This window comes from Nomia melanderi, chromosome 11 (genome assembly GCF_051020985.1).
Source record: "Nomia melanderi isolate GNS246 chromosome 11, iyNomMela1, whole genome shotgun sequence".
In the NCBI taxonomy this organism is placed as follows: Eukaryota; Metazoa; Arthropoda; class Insecta; order Hymenoptera; family Halictidae; genus Nomia; species Nomia melanderi.
In genome coordinates, this window is record NC_135009.1 from 3437798 (window position 1) to 3461685 (window position 23888).

Sequence of the window (23888 nt, forward strand, 5' to 3'; positions counted from 1 at the left end):
TGCACAAGGATCATACAATAAACGATTGCCTCAACACTTTCCTTGCGAGCCTTCGACGATTTTTTCATACGAATCTATCCCTGAATATATGGCAACATTGTACTATTTGAGCCGACAACGTTGCAGAAAGTGCCCTCCCTCTACATTCACTTTTTCGAGTCAATTTCTGTTGCAGTCTTACGTAGTTCGTTAGTTAGCCGTTTCATTTAGGTAGAGTGCGCTTTGGTAATAAACGATTTTCTACAACATCGGTAATAAAGGCTCGTATACAGAAATTACGGACCTAAAGTACGCAATTGAATTCTACACAGAAAGTCCCGTTACCTGATTGGTTTATAAGAATCGTAAATCTGTATTAATAGATGAATGATACTGTTTTATCGACAACTTTGTGTCCACAACGCACTCTACAATAGAAAGAAATAGATGGTGGCGCTGTTGTGGAAAGACTGAAGCTTCACGAATCTCGACGCTCGAACGACGCCACGCAGAGGAAACGGGTTCTCGGACCGCCATAATAGCGCCAAAGCGGTGTGTACTTCGTCCCGCTCGTTTGTCGTCCGTGACGCGACGCTTACCGACGCTCGGCGTCATTTCTTCAAAATCCGATTAATGAAGCAACATTCTCAGTGTGATTGTTGTTGCAGTGTGTTAAAAGTGTGAATATACTACGTCCGAGAACGCTCGGGAGAAGAACGACGTAAGAGACGCGTGAGTGCGTGTCTTTGTGGGTGTCTGTACGGACGGTAGGCAGGAAAACATGGAGAACAGACCGGCGCCACTCCGTTCCAGACGAGTCTGTCGGTTCTGCCTGACAGAATCGGAACCACTTAGCTACATTTACGAGAGAGATCATAGTAAGCCGTTTCAAGTGCCGCTTACCCTGCAGATCATGTCGTGCGTCGCCATCGAGGTAATTATTTCCTTTGAAGACGGCATCGACCCATTCTCTGTCCACCTTTCATTCCATATTCTTCGGAATACTGCACATTCTTTTCTCAGATAATGCTACTCCACACGCTAATTTGTTTCTTACATTAACAATACTTCGTATCATTTATTTCTTTTATTATCAGAAGTTTTTATCGAATTAAATGTACACTGTGCCAATGTACAGCAAACAGTTTGGGTAACGCAGGTATCATATTTGCCGGTTGAGTTGTAGTTTCAGCAACTTCTCGTTAAGTTTCGTTCGCCAAGAAATTTTCATTCATCTGTGTAATAACTTGTTGTAATATGTATGCATAATTTGTGAATTAAGAAAATTGTAGATATATATGTTTATTTTAACTATTTGACATAGTTGAATAATATGTGATTGATAATTTTTTTTTCAATGCAGTGATGGTAAAGCATGAAATTCGTATATTTTGTTTCATTTCGAGGTACAAATGCTTATCCTATTGATGATTATTTGTTTATCAATTCCTTCTCGTTGGCGGGAAAGTAAGTCGAGTTACATGTCCTATGAAACTATTAAATGTAATTTTGTTATGTATGTAATGTATATCAGTTTTATTTTATTGTATACTTTTTATAAATGAAATTTATTTATTTTTATGTATTTTGGCAGTTATCATCGTTCAAAGAAAAAAAAACGTTTTTTCACAATGGTTTATCTTTTATTTTGTAAATGAATTATATTTTTTCATTGAAACTTAAACAGTGATAGAAATATTTAAGATATAATGAAAATTTTGTAACGTATTAACTCATTTTTTGATATATTATGTTTAAGGTTTATGCAGCAGATGGAATGCCACAAATGATATGCAATATGTGTCGTTGGAATCTAGATCGTTCTTATAAATTTAAGCTTCAGTGCAAGAAAGCAGATGAAGCACTAAGAGCTTATCCATTATCTGGTGTCTTACCAAGACCATTTCCACCAATCCCTAATGATCCCCCTGAAATCAATAACAAAAGACCATTGGAACAAAGGTCCCAAAATGATGCAGTAAAAAAGCCTAGAGTTGATAATGGTGATAGAGAAAGACGAGAGGCACGAGACAGAGAAAGAGATAGAGAAAGAGAAAGAGAAAGGGAACGAGAGAGAGACAAGGATCGTGATAGAGAAAGAGAAAGGGAAAGAGAAAGAGAGAGGGATAGAGATAGAGAAAGAGAAAGAGATAGAGATAGACAAGCAGAAAAACAAAGAGAGAAAGAAGAGCAACATGATTTTTATGAGGAGGAACAAGATGCAGGTAGCGAAGGAGATCAAGATACAAGTAGTGCTAAAGAAGAACGTAAATTAGAACCAGGTGAGATAAGAGTTCATGCATGTGATCAGTGTGATCGCACTTTTCCTCTACGTCAAGCCCTTGCTCTCCACATACAAAGAGCCCATAGAGATCGTAACTACAAATGCACAGAATGTGACCGTATGTTTTTCTCTAAATATGATCTAGGAAAACACATGAGTACTCATTCTGAGGAAAAACCTTTCTGTTGTCCAGTCTGTAATAAACAGTTCTCAAGAGCAAATTTACTGCAACGCCATGAGAAAGTTCATAGGGATGAATTGCGATATGGCTGTCAGCATTGTGACCGTGAATTCTTTACAACTGAGGAATTAGAAAAGCATGAAGATGCTGTGCACAAAAAAGAAAAACCTTTCCAGTGCAATATTTGCAATAAACGTTTCACCTACAAACAGGGGTTGGAACGGCACGAGGTGCTTCATAATGAAGATAAGACGTTCGTTTGTGAGTATTGTAAGGAAGCATTCCGTACAAGTACAAAATTGGCACGTCACTTGACAACTCATGCAGGGCACAGACCATATTTATGCAAGCTTTGCCCTCGTTCATTTCTTCTATCTCATCATTTAACTAGACACATGCGTACACATTCTGTCGAAAAGCGTCACGTTTGTGAAGATTGTGGAAAAGCATTCAAGCGTAAAGAGAGTTTAGAAGTACATCAGCTAACGCACACAAAACGCACAGGTATGGGATTAACTTGTGATGTCTGTCAGGAATCCTGCAGAAATAGAGCAGACTATGTTACTCACATAAAACAACATATTGAAGCAGGTGAAAAAATGGGACCAGATGGACTACAGCCAGACAATAAAACCAAACTCGATCTAGAGAGTGATGAAGACGAAGAAGAAGAACAATACTCTGATGGCGACGATGATTACGAACCACCAGCATATATTGTAAAGAAACTTCCAAAACCAAGTAAGCCTGATAGATCAGAAAGCGAAGAAGAACAGGAAAGGTCAGAGAAAGATGAAAATCAAAAGGAACAGGTAGTATATGTCAGACGTAAAGATGGTAATATGATTAAAAAGACAATTAAAACACTAATGCCTATTCAGCGTAGAGAAGTACAAGACACAAAGGTTAAACAAAGTCCAAACAGTAGTCAATCACAGCAGGTTACAAAAACTTCACAGTCTAAGCCGAATGAGGAATCTGCAAAAACTTCTCGTGTAGATGAAACAGAAGCACAAGTTCAAAAAATAGTTGCATCTGTATTTAAAGAACACAAAATTCCTTTGAAACATCAAAATGTTGCTCAAGATCAAGGTAAAGAGTCACCTACATCTACAAATCAATCAAGACCACCACAAGGACAGAGTAATTCACAAAATCAAATTGTTGCAAAAGATGATAAGTTAGAAACTTCTACTGCAGTTAGCGGTACACCAAAAGCTGTTAGTACCATTAAGGTGATAAAAAGAATCGTTGTGCGAAAACCCAGTGGAACTACGGAAACTCCTACAGGACCAACTATAACAAAAGAGGGAGAAACACCAGGAACTGTGTCTGAGCTAACTAGTTCAGGTCACAAGGTTACAAAACGAGTAATTGTTCGCAGAATCATTCGACAAGGGGATACTACAAGAGAAGTTATTATGAATCCTGATGGTACAATAATAGATCCAGCAGAGCTAGCAAAATTACCTACTGGTAACGTTGTAAAGAGAGTTGTTGTGAAAAAACCTCTTGACAAACATGCAGGTATTGTTCAAGCAGTTTTACAATCATCTACTGAACAACGCCAGCAACCAACTCCAATAAAAAATACCGAAACTGTAATAAGTGATTCTCCAAAATTCGAATTAAAAACATCTCAATCAATAAGTACACCATCATCTGCACCGAAAACATCTGTAGCGACTATCCAAAAACCTGCGTTAACAGGAGGTGATCAAGAAACTAAAGAAAAATTAGAACAACTAGAGAAGAGAGTAGAGCAACAACGTTTAAAAATTGAAGAACTAGAAGCACGCAAACAACAAGAATATGAACCTATGGAAGAATTATCACCGGAACGTCATGATGAATCTGAAGATGAACAACAATTACCATTGAAGAGAGTATTTGTTAAGAAAAAGCAAAGTATGTATGATGAAGAACAAGAATACAATGACAATGATGTAACAACTACAACTCCTGTAACAACGGTATCTGTAACAACTACTCCTGCAGTAATATTGAAAGACGAGATTCAAGTTGAACCAGAAAAAGAAAAAGCTCCAGTGGAGTTAAAACAAGTTGAGAATGTACAAAAGGAATCAACAAAAACACCTACAGGTAGAAGGGATGGTAAACAGCCAATGATAACTAGTTCTAAAGTTTATGGAAATAAAAAGATTATCGTTGTAAAGACAGAAGAAGCATCAGAAGTAGAAGAGATGAGTCGCGAATTATGTAGTATACTCGATTCAGCTGACTCGGTAGTGAAGATGCAAGAAACAGTTTTGAGTAATCTCAGTCAAATGCCTACTATTGCAGAAACTATCCCGAAAAGTTATACTGATAAACCAAAAGCTGGACCCTCCAACGAAAATAATGAAACAATTAAAAAAGATGAAGTAGACGAAACTAATCCTCAAGATGAAGAAATAACTTTGAAGCTTGAGAATACTAGTACAATGGATGTTGTGGAAGATTTGGAAGAACCTGAGATAAAAATGGAATCTGTAACAGAAGAAGCAGTTACAATAATAGAACAACCTGAACAAAATTCAACTTTAACTTTAGACGAACAGGATCTTTCAGAGTCCACGGATATTTTTGAACCATCAGATAATGTTTTAGAAGTTCAAAAAAGTCAATTGGAGGACTCTGTGATAGAACTTGATCATGAGAATCATGCAATAAATTTAAATGATACTAATGACAGTCAAGATAGTCTGGAGGATAAACTTCAACAAATGGAAGGTTGAGTTTGTTTGATGTTACTGTTGAACACTCATGAATGTTGCTTTTAATTAAAATATTGATTTATAATATGCAAGCTCTGACTTATCAGTGTTGTGCTTTTGATCAATTTTACAAATTCAGAACTCGATCTCGATGCATTTTGGACGAATATAAATAACAATCTGATCGTTTAATCGTTAGATCCCTTAAGTAAACATGTGAGTTTAAGATAATCAACATCCTTTTATCACACTGTATCTGAACTCTGTATTTATCATTCATTTTTCCTGTGTGACAGTTGTAGAATTGTGTCTGCATGTAATTAATGACATCAATGAGATACGAAAAAAAAAGAAGGTAGTGCCTATTAATCAACATTTCTATACGAGAAAGACGTCATTATTTAAATAATAAGGAATTAATTCACAATTTTCACATACTACAAGAAATTTGTTACTTCTATTATTATGTCATTATGACATAGAAATATTAAAAATACGATTAAATATATTTATATATTTAGGCACTCATTCTAGATATCTTACTATCCGGTAAACATGTATGTTATTACCGAATGTAAGATGTTTGTACATATACGGGAGTTATATTTTACTTCGAATGTTGTCTTATGTTTAAACATTTTTCAATTGCAGATAAAGTCTCTTATCCAATGCAATTATTAGATTACATTTTATCTAGTTATTATTCACAACTGACTCCATTATTGGGAACACACAAGGTACTTTAAGGAACAAAACTTATTGTAACATTATGATAATTGTACGAGATTAGAATGACAACGGTACATAGATTATTCGTTATCCTATTAACATTTGAAGCTATGTATCAAATACAGACAATGGTGTGTAAATGTAAAATCAAGTGTTGCTTATTTTCCAGGACAACCTCTTCCGCACATCTAGTACAAATAATGTTGTTCTTTGCCACTGTACTTTCATGTGACATATTGACATTTCATTTCACAAAACAGGATGTAGCACACATGTTTAGATACACATTTTATTCATAATACATTATTTTTTATTCATTTACTTTATATAATATTATTATAATATTATATAAACGTGCTTACATATGTAATAATATTATTTCCGTCGTACTTGAATGTACAATATATAAAAAATATGTATCTTATAAATTTATAAATATAATAGATATAAAACAACGGTATTGAATGATTGTCAGCAATTCACCAATAAGGATGTACAAAAATATGTTAAAGGCTAAAAACAAGCGGAATTTGAAAATTAAATAGGTCATGTTACATTTTAATCGCATAGTAGTGTAATGAAACAATTCTTGCAATAGTAACTACATAGTAGAATACGTTTATGTAAACCGTTAAATATACAAATACAGCTTAAGCATAGAACAAATGCTACAGATTGCGTTACATACAACTGTTTCGAAATGATTTTGAATTGACTGTATTGTAAAATTTAGTTTCATCAAAGTTTAATGAATAATTTTTTTTTATGAAGTTATCGACAATATCAATAAATACGACGTAAGATGTCGACACTATACGATTTTACTTCAGCAATTGATCTTTGGCCTTCTGTATCTTTTAATCATCAAATAAATCATACTATTTGTAATACATAACATAGTCTCATATCTTTCATAAATAATGTATGTTCTTTAATTAATATAAGTGAAATTGACATAATATTATTTCCTATTAATGTCTAAAGAAAAAAGGAATCCCTCATGTAATCAAAATGTAGAATTTCCAGTAGTTCTGTTTTCTCTCTTTTTTTAAAGAACAATAATCTAAAATTTTTTAATTTTCAAATTGTACGTATTCGATTTGAATGTAAGTAGTGACTCGACAGTATTTTAAACGTGATCTTGAAAAATGCCGGGAAGTTTAAGCTGGGTTGACGTCCTTCTTACTGGTAAGGCTCTCCAGCTGTAAAAATAATACTTCGCATATTTTTAATCGTTCGAATATTCATTACACGAATTACATAAAAAATTGCATTCCCGTCTTCGAATCTTTCTGTGTATCTTCATTTCTTAAAGTCCACCCCGTCCGCTGTCTATGTACTCGAACTGCTGTGGGAGAGAGACGATTGAAAATTTAAAGAAAAAGATTCTACCATTTCATATTTTTGAATACATAAAAAACATAGAAAGATTCTACAACGAGAATATAAACATTTTTGGTTCCAATTATTGTGATTGTGCAGTGACAACGTTATACATATTAAATGCAATGCAGTTTTCGAAAGTTCATTTTGATACAAGAATGAAAAGCGAATTTCAATTATTTTATCAAATTTGTTTAATATATTTCGTTCTAAATAGATCAATCGAACAAAATTAATAGTAAAATTATCAAACTCTTACATGTTTCATTTGAATGCATTCTTAATATTAAAAGTTCTGAAAACTGTATTAACACTAACCGTACGTCGTATCGGTCAATTGACCGGTTTTAAAATTTGATTTAAAATTCTGCTTTTTCTTTCATTTATTTAACTTTATATAAATTCCTATATCGCTTTTCTAAAATTATTTCAAATAGAAGTATAAACTAGGAGAATTTTTTTCTCGACAATCACAAACAAATAATTGAACAGTGGTTAAAAAAAGAAAATAACATAATATATTCATCTTATAAACAATTTTATTGCAAAATTGTTTCAATTATATTATAAAAGCAATCTTCTGCTTTTAGGTTTATCGATATGCATATTATGCAATCTCTTATAAATATAAAAAATGCTCACATTTCAATGTTGTCAAACATATTTAACAAATTTTCTTCATTTTAAAGAATATTAGTATGTAACATTATTCCTTGTATATTTACTTTCTTTTCAAAACACTGAACTTTCTTAACCATTTTTTATAATAATAACCCAGAGCACTTTATTATTTGGAACGTAAGCACTGAGTTGTCATTACAGCGACAAATACATGCTTGTATAAAATTAAAAAACAATTTCTTAACAAGTTATTTCAATAATTTCCCTAAGGAAATAAATAATTGAAATCAAGAACGTTAATCGGTAATCGTAGTGCGAACAACAAATTTTACTGGGTTGTTCTTTACGTGCTTTGTACCTCTTTCTCGCCTCGTGCTACAGACGAGTATCCTTCCGGTTCCTTTGCAGGACCGATCGCGTGCGCATAAACCAAACCACCTGCCATTCCACCCAAAATCGGTCCAATCCAATAAACCCAGTGATTATCGAACATATTCATTACAACAGCACTACCTAATGATCGAGCGGGGTTCATTCCTGCGCCTGTTCTTGGCACCTATTAAAACAAGACATAAAAGATAAAAGGTAAGAACTTTTATCAATAATGAAACAAAGAAAGAAAAATATGTTTAACCACTTGCCCCGTGATTTATTTCTTAACTATGATCGACATAATTACTTTGCCATTAATCATTTGTTAAGAGAAAAGTTGTAGACATATTGCACATTTATGTTAGCTCTAAAGTATAATTGACAACAGAAGAATATTTCATTTGAATGCAAAAGAACTCAGTAATATTTATCCTTATTAAACTTCGTTTAAAATCTTCACCGCGTGCCCGACACGTTATTATAAGGCGAGGGGTTAAAAATGTCGGATTGTATTTTATATAGGATTACTTTGGTTTAATATGTCTATTGAAATGTTGACGTCGTTTTGCAGATTCTTTCTCTTACTATGATTTCTTCTATTTATATTTGTATAAGAGTAATTACTGGCATACATATCTTCATGCATTTATAAAAAATGCCATTGAATCAAGTTTAGGAAAGACAAATATTTTAAATGTTGAACACTGATTATATTTGATTCTTAATAAGGATCATGTATCTATATGCGTGGTGTATAATTAAGTAATGCATATAATACACTGTTTTATCATTAAAATCGAATTTTCCCTTGAAGATCATGTTCTACTTATAGTATATTCAAATACCTCTGTACATTTGTACAAAAATGACGGCCATTAAAAAACGCATTTATTCGACTTTTTCCATATTTTTATACAATTTTGAATATTCCAAAGAATTATAATCAGTATACTGAAGACTTTATATTCTTTTAAAAATCCTTTGTGTCCTGTCCATAGAAGCATCATAGTAAAGTATTTATATTTATAAAAATTGATAATTACAAAATTACACTTTTCAATTAATCAACGGATGGTTTTCAACGAAGAATGTTTATTCTTTATTTTACGAAGTATACTAGTATCTTTTAATAATAATAATATAATGAAAAAGTAATAATAGTATGGAAAATTAAATAAAATTTAATATCTTACGCCAACAAGATGTCCAACACTGACTGCAAGTCCAATTACGAGAGGTGCAACTCCTTGGCTGTGTGGTTTAGCTGCGTCGCATGCACCGCATACGACGAGAACCAATATAAACGCCAGGAAGAATTCTATTCCGAAACCTTGAACAGGTGTAACACCTTCGGAAAGACTTACTACACCCAAGGCATTCTCCATTGTTTCGGGAGACAGCGCCCTTATTGCACCAGAACCCGCTATTGCGCCTATGCTTTGTGCCAAAACGTACAATAATCCTCTGATTATAGATACCTATAAAATAAAAAGAAATTATTAAATTACACTATTATCATATAAATCTTGTAGTTAACCCTTTGCCCTATGATTTTTTTCACAATTATGTTTGATAAAGATACTTTATCGCCAATAGTGTCTTAGAAAAAGAAAATAATTTAATGCTTATTTTATGTCTATGTTTACTCCAGAAGTTAACCATTGATAAAAGAAAAGTAATATTTAATTTGTATTCACAAAGATTAAATAGAATTTAAATTTGTCAAATTCAGTTGAAAATTTTCGTCTGACACGATACCGTAGAGCAAAGGGTTAATTTATTTTATAAAAATTCCATAATTGAACTTATAACATGGAATTTTATGTTTGTTGATTTGAATAATACAAGTAACATACTGTTACTCCTTTTGACATTATAATGAACATTCTAAGAAATTAATTTACAATATTTTAAAATTATTGAAATTTATTCTAAGTGAAAAAGAAACATCAAAATTTACTCTAGAAAAATTTACTGAAATTAAATTTTATTTAATACTTTAATTGTCCTTTGTATAAGTACTTTTTGACTTTGTATTGGTTTGTACATGCTCAAGAATAGGTTTTTATGAAAGCGTATACCGGCAAATGAGATTAGACGATTATAATAAGTTATCAACAAGTTGTGTCACCAGTGTCGAGTAACTTATAAGTAATAATTGTAGGTTTTATGGCCTACATTGCAGTGTAAGAAAAGGCAATGTATGTATATTCTAATATCAAGCAGAATCATTCTGTCGTAAAGATTTTCATTATATTTGTAAATACGGTATTTTTAGTGTTTTATTGCACAGTGTCCTTGACATATTTCTATATGACCTTTAATAATATATATATATATATTGGAGAATCAAGAAACTGTAATATCATTTGTAATAAGGGTAAAGATCGTTATTTAGAATTAATATTTAATACTAGTTTATAATAAATATACAGAGTAAATCATAATTTGTGGTATAATTAAAACATGGGTGTTTTTATGTAGAAGTAGATAAAAAAATATAAAATGATTACGTTTTTCATGGATTTTCATTTTATATGAAAATTGACTATAATAATTTGTCTAGTGCACACTTATTTAAATATTCATTTAAATACTTCGCAGAAGCATTGCATATTCTTATTACTGCACCTTATAAATAATTAAATAAAACATAAAAATACAATTTTGTGATTATGAGCATTTGGCATTTACAATAAACTGATTCAAAGAATTAAATTATTAATAACGAGGTAACTTTTGCGAGTAGGTATGTTACGAAACAAATCATAATTCAAGGGGCTAAAACATCACGTACTAAAACTAGAATTCATTTCTAAAATAATCCACGTAGTATTATAATCTGAGTCCATAATTGTTCTAATCAAACTGAAAAATGGTCATAAGAAAACAATTACTTTTTCCTATAAAATGTTTTTGAATAACAATAATAATTATAAGTGATCTTTATTTATTAATCTGATAATTGTTATTTTTAACCGAAACGTTTAAAAATCAAAAATACTTTATCATAACATTTTTTTTTTACAAATTTTCGTTATATTTTGTATTTAACGTTCTTAACATAAATAACTAACTGTACAGTAGAACCCTCTACAACACGATCAAAATATTCCGTACTACAGGATTTCACGTTTCCTAATTTCCCATGAAATTCCACTTTTGGATAATGGTTCAACTTGTATTAACACTAAAACTATCAGACGGGTTAAATTAACACATTTTAGAATTTTTAATTGGCAAGTATTTAAATTATATCAAGGCGTTTGTGAAAAACTGTAAAATAAATCTCTGTATTTGTACAGATACAGCAATAAGGGACCCATCAAATCTTCAAAAATATATTGTTCTAATTTTTATAAAAACTTAGACATAAGTCGCTCCAATTGCTCCGTAGTTTTAGTGTTAAGTTGGCCCTCCATTTGTATCAATTTTTTACGGAAAATCTCACTTTCGTAGTTACTGTTTGACGATTTTTTAAATCGCGTTATAGGGAATCCTACGGTAATGTTTTTTGGAGAATGTCCAACGCAGGCAAGTTACTCGTTACAAATGTTCCAATGATATTTCCAACCTTGCCAATAACCATTAAACCAAACGTCACTGCAGGGTTGACATGGCCGCCCGAAACGTGCCCTATTCCTTGGATCGCGGCAGCCACGGTCAATCCAAAGGCTAGACTTATGGCGACGACGTTTCCGGTGATGACAGAACCGCAGCCAAAGAAATTTAACAGCATCGTACCGAGAAACTCCGCGACCAGAGCCCGACAAAGGTCACCCTTTGATTCGGTGAATTCGTTTGTGCCCAGAGTTGCTTTCAAGTTGCCCATCTGCAAAATAAGATGTCCAATTCATCAACGTCGGGAAGCCGAGTGAAGATGTCAGATCGTTATGCAACCATGGTGTGTAATTAATGATGGGATGCAGCACATTGCGAACTGTATCGAAGTCTAACGGTACGTGTTCAAACATTATATAATCGCGATGAGAACGTGAAACAAATGTGCTTTCTGTAATTATATTTAGACTGCGGACATTCGTACAGTTATGACACATGCAATTATAAGAGATACATGAGTTTATGTACTATATATAACACGCTCTTGAGATATATGCGAATCCTCTTTATCTTTAGTCATTATTCCGTATATTTAACGATGGTAAACATGTGAACAGGTTTTAATAGTAACTGCTTAATAGTTGCTCGTTTGCTAGCGACTTTTGCATTTACAACAAGTACATGGAAGCATTGAAGATTAATTGATGAAATAAACAAAGAAAAAATAGAATATATGTAAAGAAGAAATGTACAAATAGGTATGTACGAATATTGCTATATTGTAACAATATAGAAATAATATTTTGATAGTGAATAAACATAATTGTTGAGTTTATTCGAAAACTTGGTAAGTACTGCAGCAATTTCAATGGTAATTCTATAAAGTTAATTTTTAATTTAAGGATAACTAGATTTATCTACTTTTATTAGATTACTTTAATTAGAATATTTTATCTACTTAATAATTGATTCTATTTGTTTATATCGATTATTTTTCCATTTTGATGTATCTTTTAGATACAAGTGTAATTTGACAAATAAGATAATAAGTAAAGAATTTATTTATTACATCGTGTTTATACTCGGTTAGAACATTTATAGTAACTCGGTATTATACACTTTTCTTTAGTCTAAAGTAATTCAACTAAGATAAAAAAATATCTCACAATATTTTGCAGAATTTAATTCAGATTAACTTTAATTTATTGTCTATGTTCAACAACGGTTTTATTATATTTTTCTTATTATGTCACCCGTGTATCACAACAATTAATTATTCTTTTATTAATATCTATAAGAAATCTATAAATAAGTAGAATCGGTATGAAAATACATTAAATATTGAATTAAAATACTTGTATTAGTTAATATAGATATTACAGTTCGGATAACTAATTTTGTTTGACCAAATATTCTGCTTGAGTATTTGAGAACAGAACGACTAGGTTAAGGAAGACAGTATTGATTGATAACGTTGCATACACTCTGAACTTGATTTCACCACTAGATATAAAGAGAACGGTTACCGTTTGCAATACTACATGTTTAAACCGTAAAAAGCAATGTCTACTTTTTCACATGGTGCCTGACGTCGTCTATAATTCCCATTTGCTCGTTAATAGTCCTTGAGTCACGCTTGGCAAAGGAAATGATTCCGAAGGGCAGGTCATGCTTTTTGTGCAATGTTAATAAAAAGGATTAATCCTGTTAATAAGAAAAATATGTCGGAATTGTTCCAACGAGGATAGAAATAAACAAGATTTCTCTAATGGTTTAGCATTCATTAACGTTAACTTCCACTGTCTGTTACAGATTTTTTACAAATATTGGAAACAACAAGTTTACCGTTAAATAAATTCTTAACACATTGTTGACTGGTTACAATTTAACTCGTGTTTGCACTTGCGTTAGCTATTTCAATTTTTAAAACGCAGGGTAATATAGAATATTTTGAAAGTAAAATATTCAAAGTTATATAAAAGATACATCCAAAGTTTCATTTCAATTCATTGTGTATAAATAAAGTATGTTGAAGTTTGTTTAGATTGTTTTACTTTCACATTCAATTACGGAATAATAACCGGTGACATGGAATAATTTCTGCGTAATATTGTTGGTCAACAAAGTGTTAAGTTGCTGCAAAAGTTTTGACGTTTTTAGTTTTTAGATTTGGTTTAGTAACGTAATGAATTGCGTTTATTTTCTAAATTAGAAATGACGTAATGTTCCAAATGAATTGCCTCAATGAAGCAAAATTTATCAACGAAACTGAGTAATAAATAGTGAAACAAACGCTGATGGCAGTGTATATCAACTGAAGGAACGTATTGGTTTTATGCAAAAGTTTTGAAGCTTCTGTATCAGAAAAAAAAGAAGAATTCTCAACTGTTCACTGGCGAAACCAAAACTAAGTAGGAACGAAAAAAGTATCCTTTATACATGTTATAATTGAGAATAGATGTTATTTGTTTCGAAGAAAACAATTATATTTTTAACCACGTACAAAAACTATCAAATACTTTGCATCAACACAATACACAGTAAAATTATTTATGAATATCTGTCAAAAACTAAAACCGCTTACAAATTGTACCCAAAGGATTAGAGCAATATGCAAATTCGTTCTCTAAAGGTATCCAGAAACATCTGAAATATTTCGACGATTCGAAAATCAAACGCAATTGAATGCAACGTTTTACATATATTTGTATATTCTGCCATATTAAGTTTGCATAAATATTCGTGGGCTAATAATAAAATGATTAATTCATTCTATTCCTGTATTAAATAGATCCCCTCATCATTTTCAGAAATGAATGATGACTTATTTGAAATATCTCACGTTTATAATATCTTCGCGAAATATCTTCGAGTACAATTTACGACGGGAGCCGAATAGAATACGGTTCAAGGGTTAACCACTTTGATAATTAATCCGCTCTATCGTTTAACTGTTCCGCCGGTTCGCGCCGTGGATTTAGATCGAGGACGCGTGTACGTTCGTACGTTCACGCACCGTTACAAATCACGTACGTCGGAGAAACGAAACGTTACGTTAACGAGCGACACATCCAGGTTGCATTACGCATGTAGATCGTCACATCCTCGACGAGTACGACAGCCGGTCCCGATCGCCTCGAATTACTTAATCACTCCCGCCGGAATGTACGAGAAGCTAATCGTCACCCACGCCGTCACATTTAACGTCTTTTATACCGCACGCGAACATCTTCTTGCAGATCTAGGTCGGCCATCTTCCGTTCTTCCTTAATTTTTGTCGTATTTTCTCTGATGACGTACGACTTCCTAATCGTACGTCTTATATGGACAGTACAAATGAAAATTTGCAGCTTAGCTAACGTTTAATGAATGTTTAATTTCCTGCACGTTCGGATATTAACACAGAAACTATCAGTTTGGTCAAAATGACCCATTCCTGATGCCTCCTTTTTGCATTTATTGTAAAGATATCAGATGTTTCTTTGAAAAATTATTAATGAAATCGATTTACTGAAGCGCAAACTAAATTGTAAATCAATTGAAGTCTCGATGGGTACACTCTTGAATTTTCTATAAAGAAATTTCATAAAGTTAATTTAACTGATCGGTAGTTTCAGTGTTAACACTAGAACTACCTTATCAATCGATTTGCTTGGTTGCAGTTTTCTTATTTTGCAATTATTTATATCGTAAAAGTGTTGAACAGTCGAAAGCATTTTGTAAGTTAACTATTTTACTCACATACTATAACGAATGTCAGTAAAAATATAAAACATCTATTACTATAATTTTTATAAGAATTACATATCAATCGTGTTAAATAGTTGATAGTTCTAGTGTTAATTTGTGTTTTCCAGCGAATTTACAATTGATTTTGTAATGCTTCGTTATTTTGCTTTTTGTGGGACATCGTGTTCTTTTCACTTTGTATAGTACACTTATAAGGGCATGACGTATGAAATATCCATTTTCGTCGGTTGAAATAAATGTAATCTTTTCTTTCATCAAGGTTTATTAACCGAAATATGTGTCATTGAAATCGACACACTTTTGCTATCGGGATAGAATGTTTTTAATTCCATTTATAAGTATACAACATCGAATTAACGATTCAAATTCTTGCCCTAATAATGAAAACTTTCTATCAAAATAGACAAAATTTAATATACGAAAGTGTACGTTAGAATTGGTCAAAATATGATCTGATAAGATATTACTGATGGTCTTGAAAACATAATAATTAATTCGGTTATTAGTTATTTTCTCTAACGTTTAATTCTTACTGACCTACAACTGTAATTCAAGTAATTGTAGCAAAGTAACATTTACATTTCAAATTACCATCATTAGCGTGTAATCAGATCATTTTATGCTGAAATTTGGTGCATATGTATGTCGTAATTTAGTCGTCAACTATTAATGACTTGTGTGAGAGAGATTATAATTAAATACTCCTAGAAATAAAAGTGAAATAATTGGTTGGCTTATACAGGAAAGAAAATTGATTAGTAGGCTTAGGATAAGAAATATGCGAGCAACGTTTGTATCGCAGAAGAGAACGCTTTAGGAGAGTTAATGATGGATTTAATTCGGGTGAGATCATCCGCTTCTACAAAGAAAGACGATGGTGTACCATTATCGTATTACGAAATTTTTTAATTCTGACACGCCTCACGTGCGCAATAGTATTGACGACACATTTTTTCCTGTATCGTTATCTCCCTTTCCTCCATAGACTGATGTTAGTGTTAAAATGTTATTATTTATCTACACATATTCTCCTAATGAGAATTGCTTAAATAATTTAAAATTCTCCTGCATAATACTGGTGATTAATTATACAATTTCTGTTATAAGTTGTCATTTCCGTTATTATTAGAATATTTTTCTAAATAAAATCAAGTATTCCTATGTGTACACCAAATTATTAAAAATACTGTATTTTATCATATAAAAATATCGTGATTTATCTTAGTAAACTGTACTTTTTTTTTAATACCATATGAAAGGTTAAATACACACAAATTTCCATTCTTATTCAAAAATCAAGTTTTCGAAAACACAATTGTTGGGGTAAGATTTTTGGTGAGTTAATAATAGTAGGAAATATATAAAAAATGTAGACACATAATTTGTAATCACACTGATATCTTCTGTTTATAAGAGATCATTTATTTTGCAGAATTTTTTGTTTAAACATTTTTCACAATGACTTATTTAATTACCTAGTATTCTTTTTAAAAATGAAATGAAACGAAAAGGTATATAGCTTTGAAAATAAATATTGTTAGGCGTAGACATTCTCTAATAGTACACGATATAAAACTACTAACTGTTAGAAATTGTATGCGTCATGCATTGTTGGTAAAAACAATGACTAGAGTTATATACGATAGATATGATACATGTTCGTCGGGTCATACGTTTTTTCAAAATATTATCATAAATGTAACGGTACAATAATTACATTACGTCATAACGTACGTAATGACGTTATCTACAAACGTGCTCGGAAAATATTCACGAATTCACAGATTTTGTTCACGAAGTTCTGTTAATGTGTGTAGTTGAAACGTCATTGATGTTTATCATCAGTGACATAAGATTCGATCATTGCCACACGCTGTTTTCATTTATCAACAAATATTTTTACGTTTAAATATTTGCAACGTCATTAATCGTCGCAGTTTCATTTATAAATTCGTAAGTTTATTGTTCAATTGTCCGACGAAGAATGAATCACTGCATTTTATTTAGTGATGTAATTTTACAGTATTTACAATGTTATAATTTATGTAAATAGTTTTATTAAGATTTATTAAAAAATATCATCTATTTAAAACTTTTGCTTCTAAAATTATAAGCATCAGACGACAAGTTCTCAATCCATATAAATCGCTAACACGTGTTTCACCTTTGTTTACAATCTCTTCCTATAATTCTGCGTGGTAATATTTTATTTTGTTTGGTATTTTAAAAGAAACTAATTACAGACAAAAAAATCACTAGGAAAATTGAAATATAATTTTATTAATAAGAGTAAAATTTAAATTGCTTTGATCCTCTTACAAGTTACAGATTTGCTTAAAAAGCTAATTCGATATAAAAATAGAAACTAAATTTGATGCTATATTTTTGTTTTGTCTTTTTAAAAATAAATGTTGTATTTAACAAAAAATAGTGGACCACTATGTACAATGGTAAGACTACTTCTTGCTTCCTCCAACATTCTTTAACAGATTCGTAACGTCCTAATCTTTTACAATTTCATTCTCAAATTTAAATTGGTTAAATGCGATCTCCGTAAATAAAGTGGCGTAAAATGGCAAGATTGACTTCTTTCTGACGAGGCATCTGGTAGGTGGATTACGCAAATGGGTATCATTAATGATGCCGTTTAGAACTCTGTTCTGGCGTAGCGCGGGGGTGTTCGATTTTCGCGATGATATCATATTTCGAGACGATTTTTCTTCTGCGCCTGCAAGTGTAATCCGATTTCACGGTTTACATTCACATACTTTACCGTTTCGGCGGCAGACTGTGTTTTTAAACACACATCGGTCGAGGGGACGAGCTATTTTGCACCACTGTGAAAAAAGAGGAATTTTCTGAACGTTGCACAACACTAATGTCGATTGTATAAGCTTGGAAACTTTCTAAAAAAAAGGCAAAATTCTAAAGCTTCCCGAAATACATCATGAAATTTTCTATAAAATACTCTTTATCCCGTAATCCAATTGAATAAAACTTATAGTTAGATTTAGATTTTGTTTGTATAATCTCAGTGTAGTTATCTGTTAAATAAACGTCTTTTATTTGTCTTTGCACCATTTCGCAAAAATACCGGTAGATAAATGTAGTTCAAAAGTTCAAAAGACTTTTTATTTGTTATCTCTAACTCAAATGGAATTATATTTATATTTACTTTTATATTTGTAGTTTCAGTCTGAGGTTTGTACCTACAGTTTGTTTTCGTATCTTATTACAAATATTATAGATAATCATTTTACAATAGTTTAAGTTTCTCCAACCTTACTTTTCCCTATTTCAAGTGAAAGAAAATTATATACAATCTTTAGTTTTTATAGTTTCCATTTAACGTTTGTTGTCATATCTTACGTCTTATTGAAGATATCGCTAACTATTCTACGGTAGTTCGAGTTTCTTTTTCCCTATTTCATTTGAAAGAAAACTACATGCAACCTTTTGTTTTCATAGTTCCAGTTTAATATTTACCTTCGCATCATCTTACCTAAAGTATCGATAACCATTCGGTTCGATTTTTCCTCCTATGAATTCCCAGTACTTCACCTTGCAGGCGTAAGCCTTTACTTCAGATTCAACGTGACCTCGTTAAATTACCTAGTGTTTTTCCTTGAGATTTATTCCAATCTACATAATGATCTTTTAATCGTTTTTTTAACACTAGGTTTACGGAAATTTATTGCAGAATTTATTGTTCCTAGAAAAATTGACGTTCGTTCGCTTAATTCTTGGAAATTAAAGATCAAAAAATAGATAATTGCAATAACTCAAATTGATATATTTTCTGAAAATTTAAATAGCTTGAAAAAGTCTCTTAAAAACTATTTGCTAGGAGAAATTTCAAATTTACTTCTTCATTTTTTATTACTTTTTTATCGATTATATTGTAAAATTCTTGCTTTGTAAACTCCTTACAGTTCATTTATGTCTTTTCCTTTTCTATGCTAAAGGGTATCCGGCCATCTGATGAATACATAAGTAAGCAAATATTTTTGCAGTTGCATTTATCAAAATCTACGTAAACATTCAACAAATAATATTTATAAGATTCAATATGGGTCAAATTACATTTTGTAAATGTAATGTTAGGAGTTATTATAGATATTTTTTCAAACATACTTGTACAAGATTTGCTATTTTTCTTATTAAGTCTGACATAAAAAACAGAGAATGTAAGTTGGGCATAAATAGGTTTAAAGTTGAATGAAGTCTAAAAATTTTAGTCAAAATAGACCAAAGTATCACCGTTCCAGGGTTAATAGTTAATTTCGAATTCATCATTCATACTGGTCGACTATATTTTAGTGAAGAAAGCGGAAAATCAGACACAGAATCTGTTACATCTCTCGTGCGTAGTATGTTCAATTGAGCTTCGATCAATCGTCAGCGAAAGCCAGCCGATTTCACATAAATCATTCGTTACGTCTTCTGCAATTTATCGTCACGCGTTCATAGTATACGATGCTCGTTATCCCAATATGGTGCAGTACAGGTGCGCGATATCTCTCCTTATCTTGCCTCATCTCAGTCCGTTTTACCGTCGTTTTTATGGTCGTGGATAAAGTGTTATTTAAATCTTTTCCGACTTGTACTTGATATAATACAGTGTGTTCCAGAAATCGCAATGTAATCGAAAAATCGTAGCTTTTTACGTGAAAATAAAATAAACGGAAATACGTAAAATTCAACTCCATGCGATATTATCGTTTTTAAATAATCATTTTTGCAAAACCATCGGACATGTGTGTCATTAAACAGGAGTAAGCAAACGTTTTCATTCATGATTCATTGTTTCCACTCATTGCAACCGCAAACCGACTTGTTGATTTTCTTAGAAATAATTTTACTTCACACGTTTTATTTCTTTTTCTTTAAAGAATCGTTTGCTTTGAATGTTGGCGTATGCACATCTACTTAAAGACTGTGTTAAAGAAGGACACTTGTTTGAAGCAGCTACAAATTAGTTATTTGAGACTTTCAATAATTTTCGAAAATAGAGAAATATATATAACTAAGTTTTTTTGTATTTTATGTGTTTCTATAAGGTTTGGAAGGAATTTGTAAATCCTTGAACGTGTCGGTGATAATATATAATGTAACGTTCAGTCGTACTTGATTCGTAAAGATGGAGGAACGTAAGAAATTCCAATAACCCGTTCTCTACGTAGGACAGTGTATTATAAAATCACCAAATTTCAAAACTAATACCATAATTGTGACATATTTTTACTTTCCGATGGAAGACAAGTACTGAAAATTCATTTCTTTTATGTTATATGCAGTACTCCTAACACTAGAATCAACAGATGGATCAAAATGATCTATTCTGATTTTCTTTAATTATAGTTATTGAAAAGACACAAAAATGATTAAAATAACTAAAATATAAGTCAATTGATTATTTGATGATTAAATTTCTATAAAAAATGAAAAAAGGTTCATTTAATTATTCATAATTCTAGTGTTAACTAATATTGAAATGACAAATATCTTTTTTTTTCTTCAGTGACAAGGTATCTGTAGAAAAGAAAATACTTTTTTGAAGGTCATGCTCTTTGAAGTTCAGTTATCATAAAAACTGCATAAAAACTTTAATTGTATATACCGAACAGATATATTCTTCTTGGGCATATGTCAACTTTATTATTAGCTTTGTACGATTAAAATAACTTGTTTTATATACCTACTTATCTTATTTTCAAAGTGTATGAGTTCTTTGTACTAAGTCTCTGAGTTTACGTTATGTACGTATTGATATCTTTCCCTGAAGAACGTACTCCGTATTATTTCGAACTCATCGAAATTTCGAATATTCCAATTCGAAATTGCGTATACACATTAATCAATGAAATTAAACAAAAATTCCTTTTTTGAAATATAATTTTGTAAAATAACTTCGTTAATTGTGTGTATATTCAGCTATGCCTCTTTTAAAATAATACCTCAAGCAATCTCAAACAATCAACTCGGTACAGTGAAAATATTAATAACTTAAACCAATTTTGAACAATTGCTTTTTTACTATTATAATTTTTTAACTATTACATACTTTGTTACTTCTTTCCTCTATATAATTCAGAAATAACTGCTAAATAGCAATTTCAATTTTTTTATTTCCAATAGCGACCGATTTTTACTTCTTTCCAAATTCGCAACACACCATAACAGTTTCGCAGCGACATTTCCAGACGCCACTCCCGGTCCGACCGGCAATCCACTCGTTCCACTTTTCAGGAGAGCTAATAGAGGCTCATTCCACTGTTACTTCGCGAACTTGTCGTCGACCAGCCGACGGTTTCGAAATTTTTGGGAGACTTCTCGCGAAATGATCGTTTCTGTTTAGTTAACCCATTTGTCATGTATTATACTATTCTGAGAGCACGCGATTCCTGTTGGCAGCCAACAATTCCGAATCGCGATCTCTTCCGTTCTAAGCTCACGTGAATGAGAGTAGCTGATTTCGTGCACGAAATTCAGGTATCTTCTGATCCGAAAGAATATTCCACGACTAATTACCACGGCGCGTACCAAACACGCACGCGAAAGGCGTGTAACATGTATGTTGTATAATCACATTGCCTCTCTAATTATCTCTGGTAAACCAGCGAATCCAAACAAGGCAAAAATTATTTTTAAACGCCAGTGTGCGGAGCGAGTGTTGGCACTCGTGTGTATGCGAAGAAACAGTTACGTTCTGAGCAATTTCTTTTATTTACTTGATCTCGTTCACGCGGCCCATTATGTGTACTTCTTTAATCACGTATCACGAACAAAGGAAGGTACTATACATCGGAAATAATTTTTCTGTAAATCCATAAGGAACAGCGTTATTTTTGTATCCATCGTGTGTAAAAATTTCACTTTTGTTTACCTGATATGATTCACGTGCCACATTGTGTACGTATTTATAATTATAAATTATAAATAAAAGAGATTGCTATAATCCAAATTATTTTCTCATGGATCAATTAGGCACTGGAAAAAATTCGGTTTTCTTGTTAGCAATGAATTGTGGTCCGATTTCAATCAGTATTTCACTAGTTTAATGAATGAAATTAAATTTTTATTTAAGAACCTGTACGAACTTTTTACAGTACCTAATATAAATGCTATAATCTTGTGATCCGCAGTATGTAAAAGTTTCACTTTTATTTATTTCAATAATTCTTCCTGAAAATGAAAGTTCGTAATAAAAGTTTGTAATCGATTCATGATTACATGTGAATGTACAAAAAGTATGACAGATTACTGATGAGTATTAGCTGCATTCGCCATTGATAAATCTTCGGCGAAAGCATAACAAAGTGACACCGTTGAAAAGAAAAACATAATGGAGTTGAAGAAAAAGATTTGATAAACTCAGAAAAAATTGTATAACCGACCTTGACGATATGTTAAGAGCAGCCCAAGGTGTTGCAGTTTTTCCAGTGAAGTTCGTCGAGTTCTCCAGGTGTTCGCCGGCCCTGTCACAAGCTCTGCTGTAGCAAATTCCGGGAGAAGCGAACGTAAGAGTCACCGAACGACAACTGTCGAGGCTCCCGAGCATAGAAAACAGCTGGTCTCACATAGGGATCTAACTGCGTCTGTTCTGGTACTCTGGTAGCGGGCACCAGAGTAGGGATATCACGGTTAAAGCGAACGACGATCTCCAGGTAACAGCATTGTCTCGAATCCGCAGTCGTACAAGGCACTAGTGATTCTTGTTTTGACAGTACGTGTTCTGCTACGATCATCAGACACACTGATTTTATTTCTGTATCTTGTAGAGTGGAAGACAAGGCAGTACAATAAACTTCATAAGTTTACAAGACAGTACAATAATTTTAAATCAAAATTTAAACGCAGAACGTTTTTGTAAAATAATTTTATCTTATTTAATACTAACGGCATAAATATAACTTGCAGCTAATAGTAATTTCATTCATTAAATTAGTAAGATACTGGTTGAAATCGGACCACAATGCATTACTATCGAGAAAACCGGATGAACTTTCATTGGTACATACTAGTAGCTCATAGACAAGTAACTTTATTTTAATAGTGGATTTATAGATGTCTGTTTGTCTTGTATATTTGTTATTGTATTGTTCCTAGAAAAATGGGTGTTCATTCATAAGGACGTTGGAAATTAGATTTACGGAATCCGTCAATTTGGATATTAAATTTCATAAACATTATTGATAAAAATTTCTATCAAATTTTCGCAATTATACGAATACATATTCTAGTCCTTTGTTTCTAAATTTCTAATTTCTAAGATCTATATCAATGAACATCTATGTTTCAAGAAACAATG

At 31.9% G+C, this 23888-nt stretch overlaps 2 protein-coding genes across 8 annotated transcripts; one reads left to right on the forward strand and one right to left on the reverse strand.

Annotated features, from left to right (window-relative positions):
* The first annotated feature begins 433 nt into the window (after window positions 1-433).
* LOC116435214 (uncharacterized) lies at window positions 434-6037 on the forward strand. Of its 5 annotated transcripts, none has more exons than XM_031994564.2 (3): window positions 434-531; window positions 648-913; window positions 1739-6037. In XM_031994564.2, the coding sequence occupies exons 2-3, from the start codon at window positions 761-763 to the stop codon at window positions 5180-5182; spliced, it is 3597 nt and encodes a 1198-aa protein (XP_031850424.2). In that variant the 5' UTR covers window positions 434-531; window positions 648-760; the 3' UTR covers window positions 5183-6037. The 5 variants fall into 5 exon arrangements, with proteins under 5 accessions (XP_031850424.2, XP_031850425.2, XP_076228346.1 ...); XM_031994565.2 differs by having other exon boundaries at window positions 456-913; window positions 1739-2948; window positions 3033-6037; XM_076372231.1 differs by having other exon boundaries at window positions 456-913; window positions 1739-2948; window positions 3036-6037.
* Window positions 6038-6177: 140 nt separating this feature from the next.
* Window positions 6178-23172, reverse strand: LOC116435218 (aquaporin AQPAn.G). 3 transcript variants are annotated; one of them, XM_031994578.2, is made up of 5 exons: window positions 22975-23172; window positions 11841-12098; window positions 9460-9744; window positions 8253-8450; window positions 6178-7235 (listed from the first exon to the last, which is right to left on the reverse strand). In XM_031994578.2, the coding sequence occupies exons 2-5, from the start codon at window positions 12096-12098 to the stop codon at window positions 7200-7202; spliced, it is 777 nt and encodes a 258-aa protein (XP_031850438.1). In that variant the 5' UTR covers window positions 22975-23172; the 3' UTR covers window positions 6178-7199. The 3 variants fall into 3 exon arrangements, with proteins under 3 accessions (XP_031850438.1, XP_031850437.1, XP_031850436.1); XM_031994577.2 differs by having other exon boundaries at window positions 6178-7238; window positions 22975-23171; XM_031994576.2 differs by having other exon boundaries at window positions 6178-7092; window positions 22975-23170.
* Window positions 23173-23888: the final 716 nt, after the last annotated feature.

Coding starts and splice junctions, on each gene's coding strand:
- LOC116435214 (XM_031994564.2), top strand. CDS start 761: ATGGAGAACAGACCGGCGCCACTCCGTTCCAGACGAGTCTGTCGGTTC. Junction 914..1,738: donor TGTCGTGCGTCGCCATCGAG/GTAATTATTTCC, acceptor ATTATGTTTAAG/GTTTATGCAGCAGATGGAAT.
- LOC116435218 (XM_031994576.2), bottom strand. CDS start 12,098: ATGGGCAACTTGAAAGCAACTCTGGGCACAAACGAATTCACCGAATCA. Junction 8,451..9,459: donor GTGTTGGACATCTTGTTGGC/GTAAGATATTAA, acceptor TTGTTTTAATAG/GTGCCAAGAACAGGCGCAGG. Junction 7,093..8,252: donor TAGCACGAGGCGAGAAAGAG/GTACAAAGCACG, acceptor TTATTTTTACAG/CTGGAGAGCCTTACCAGTAA.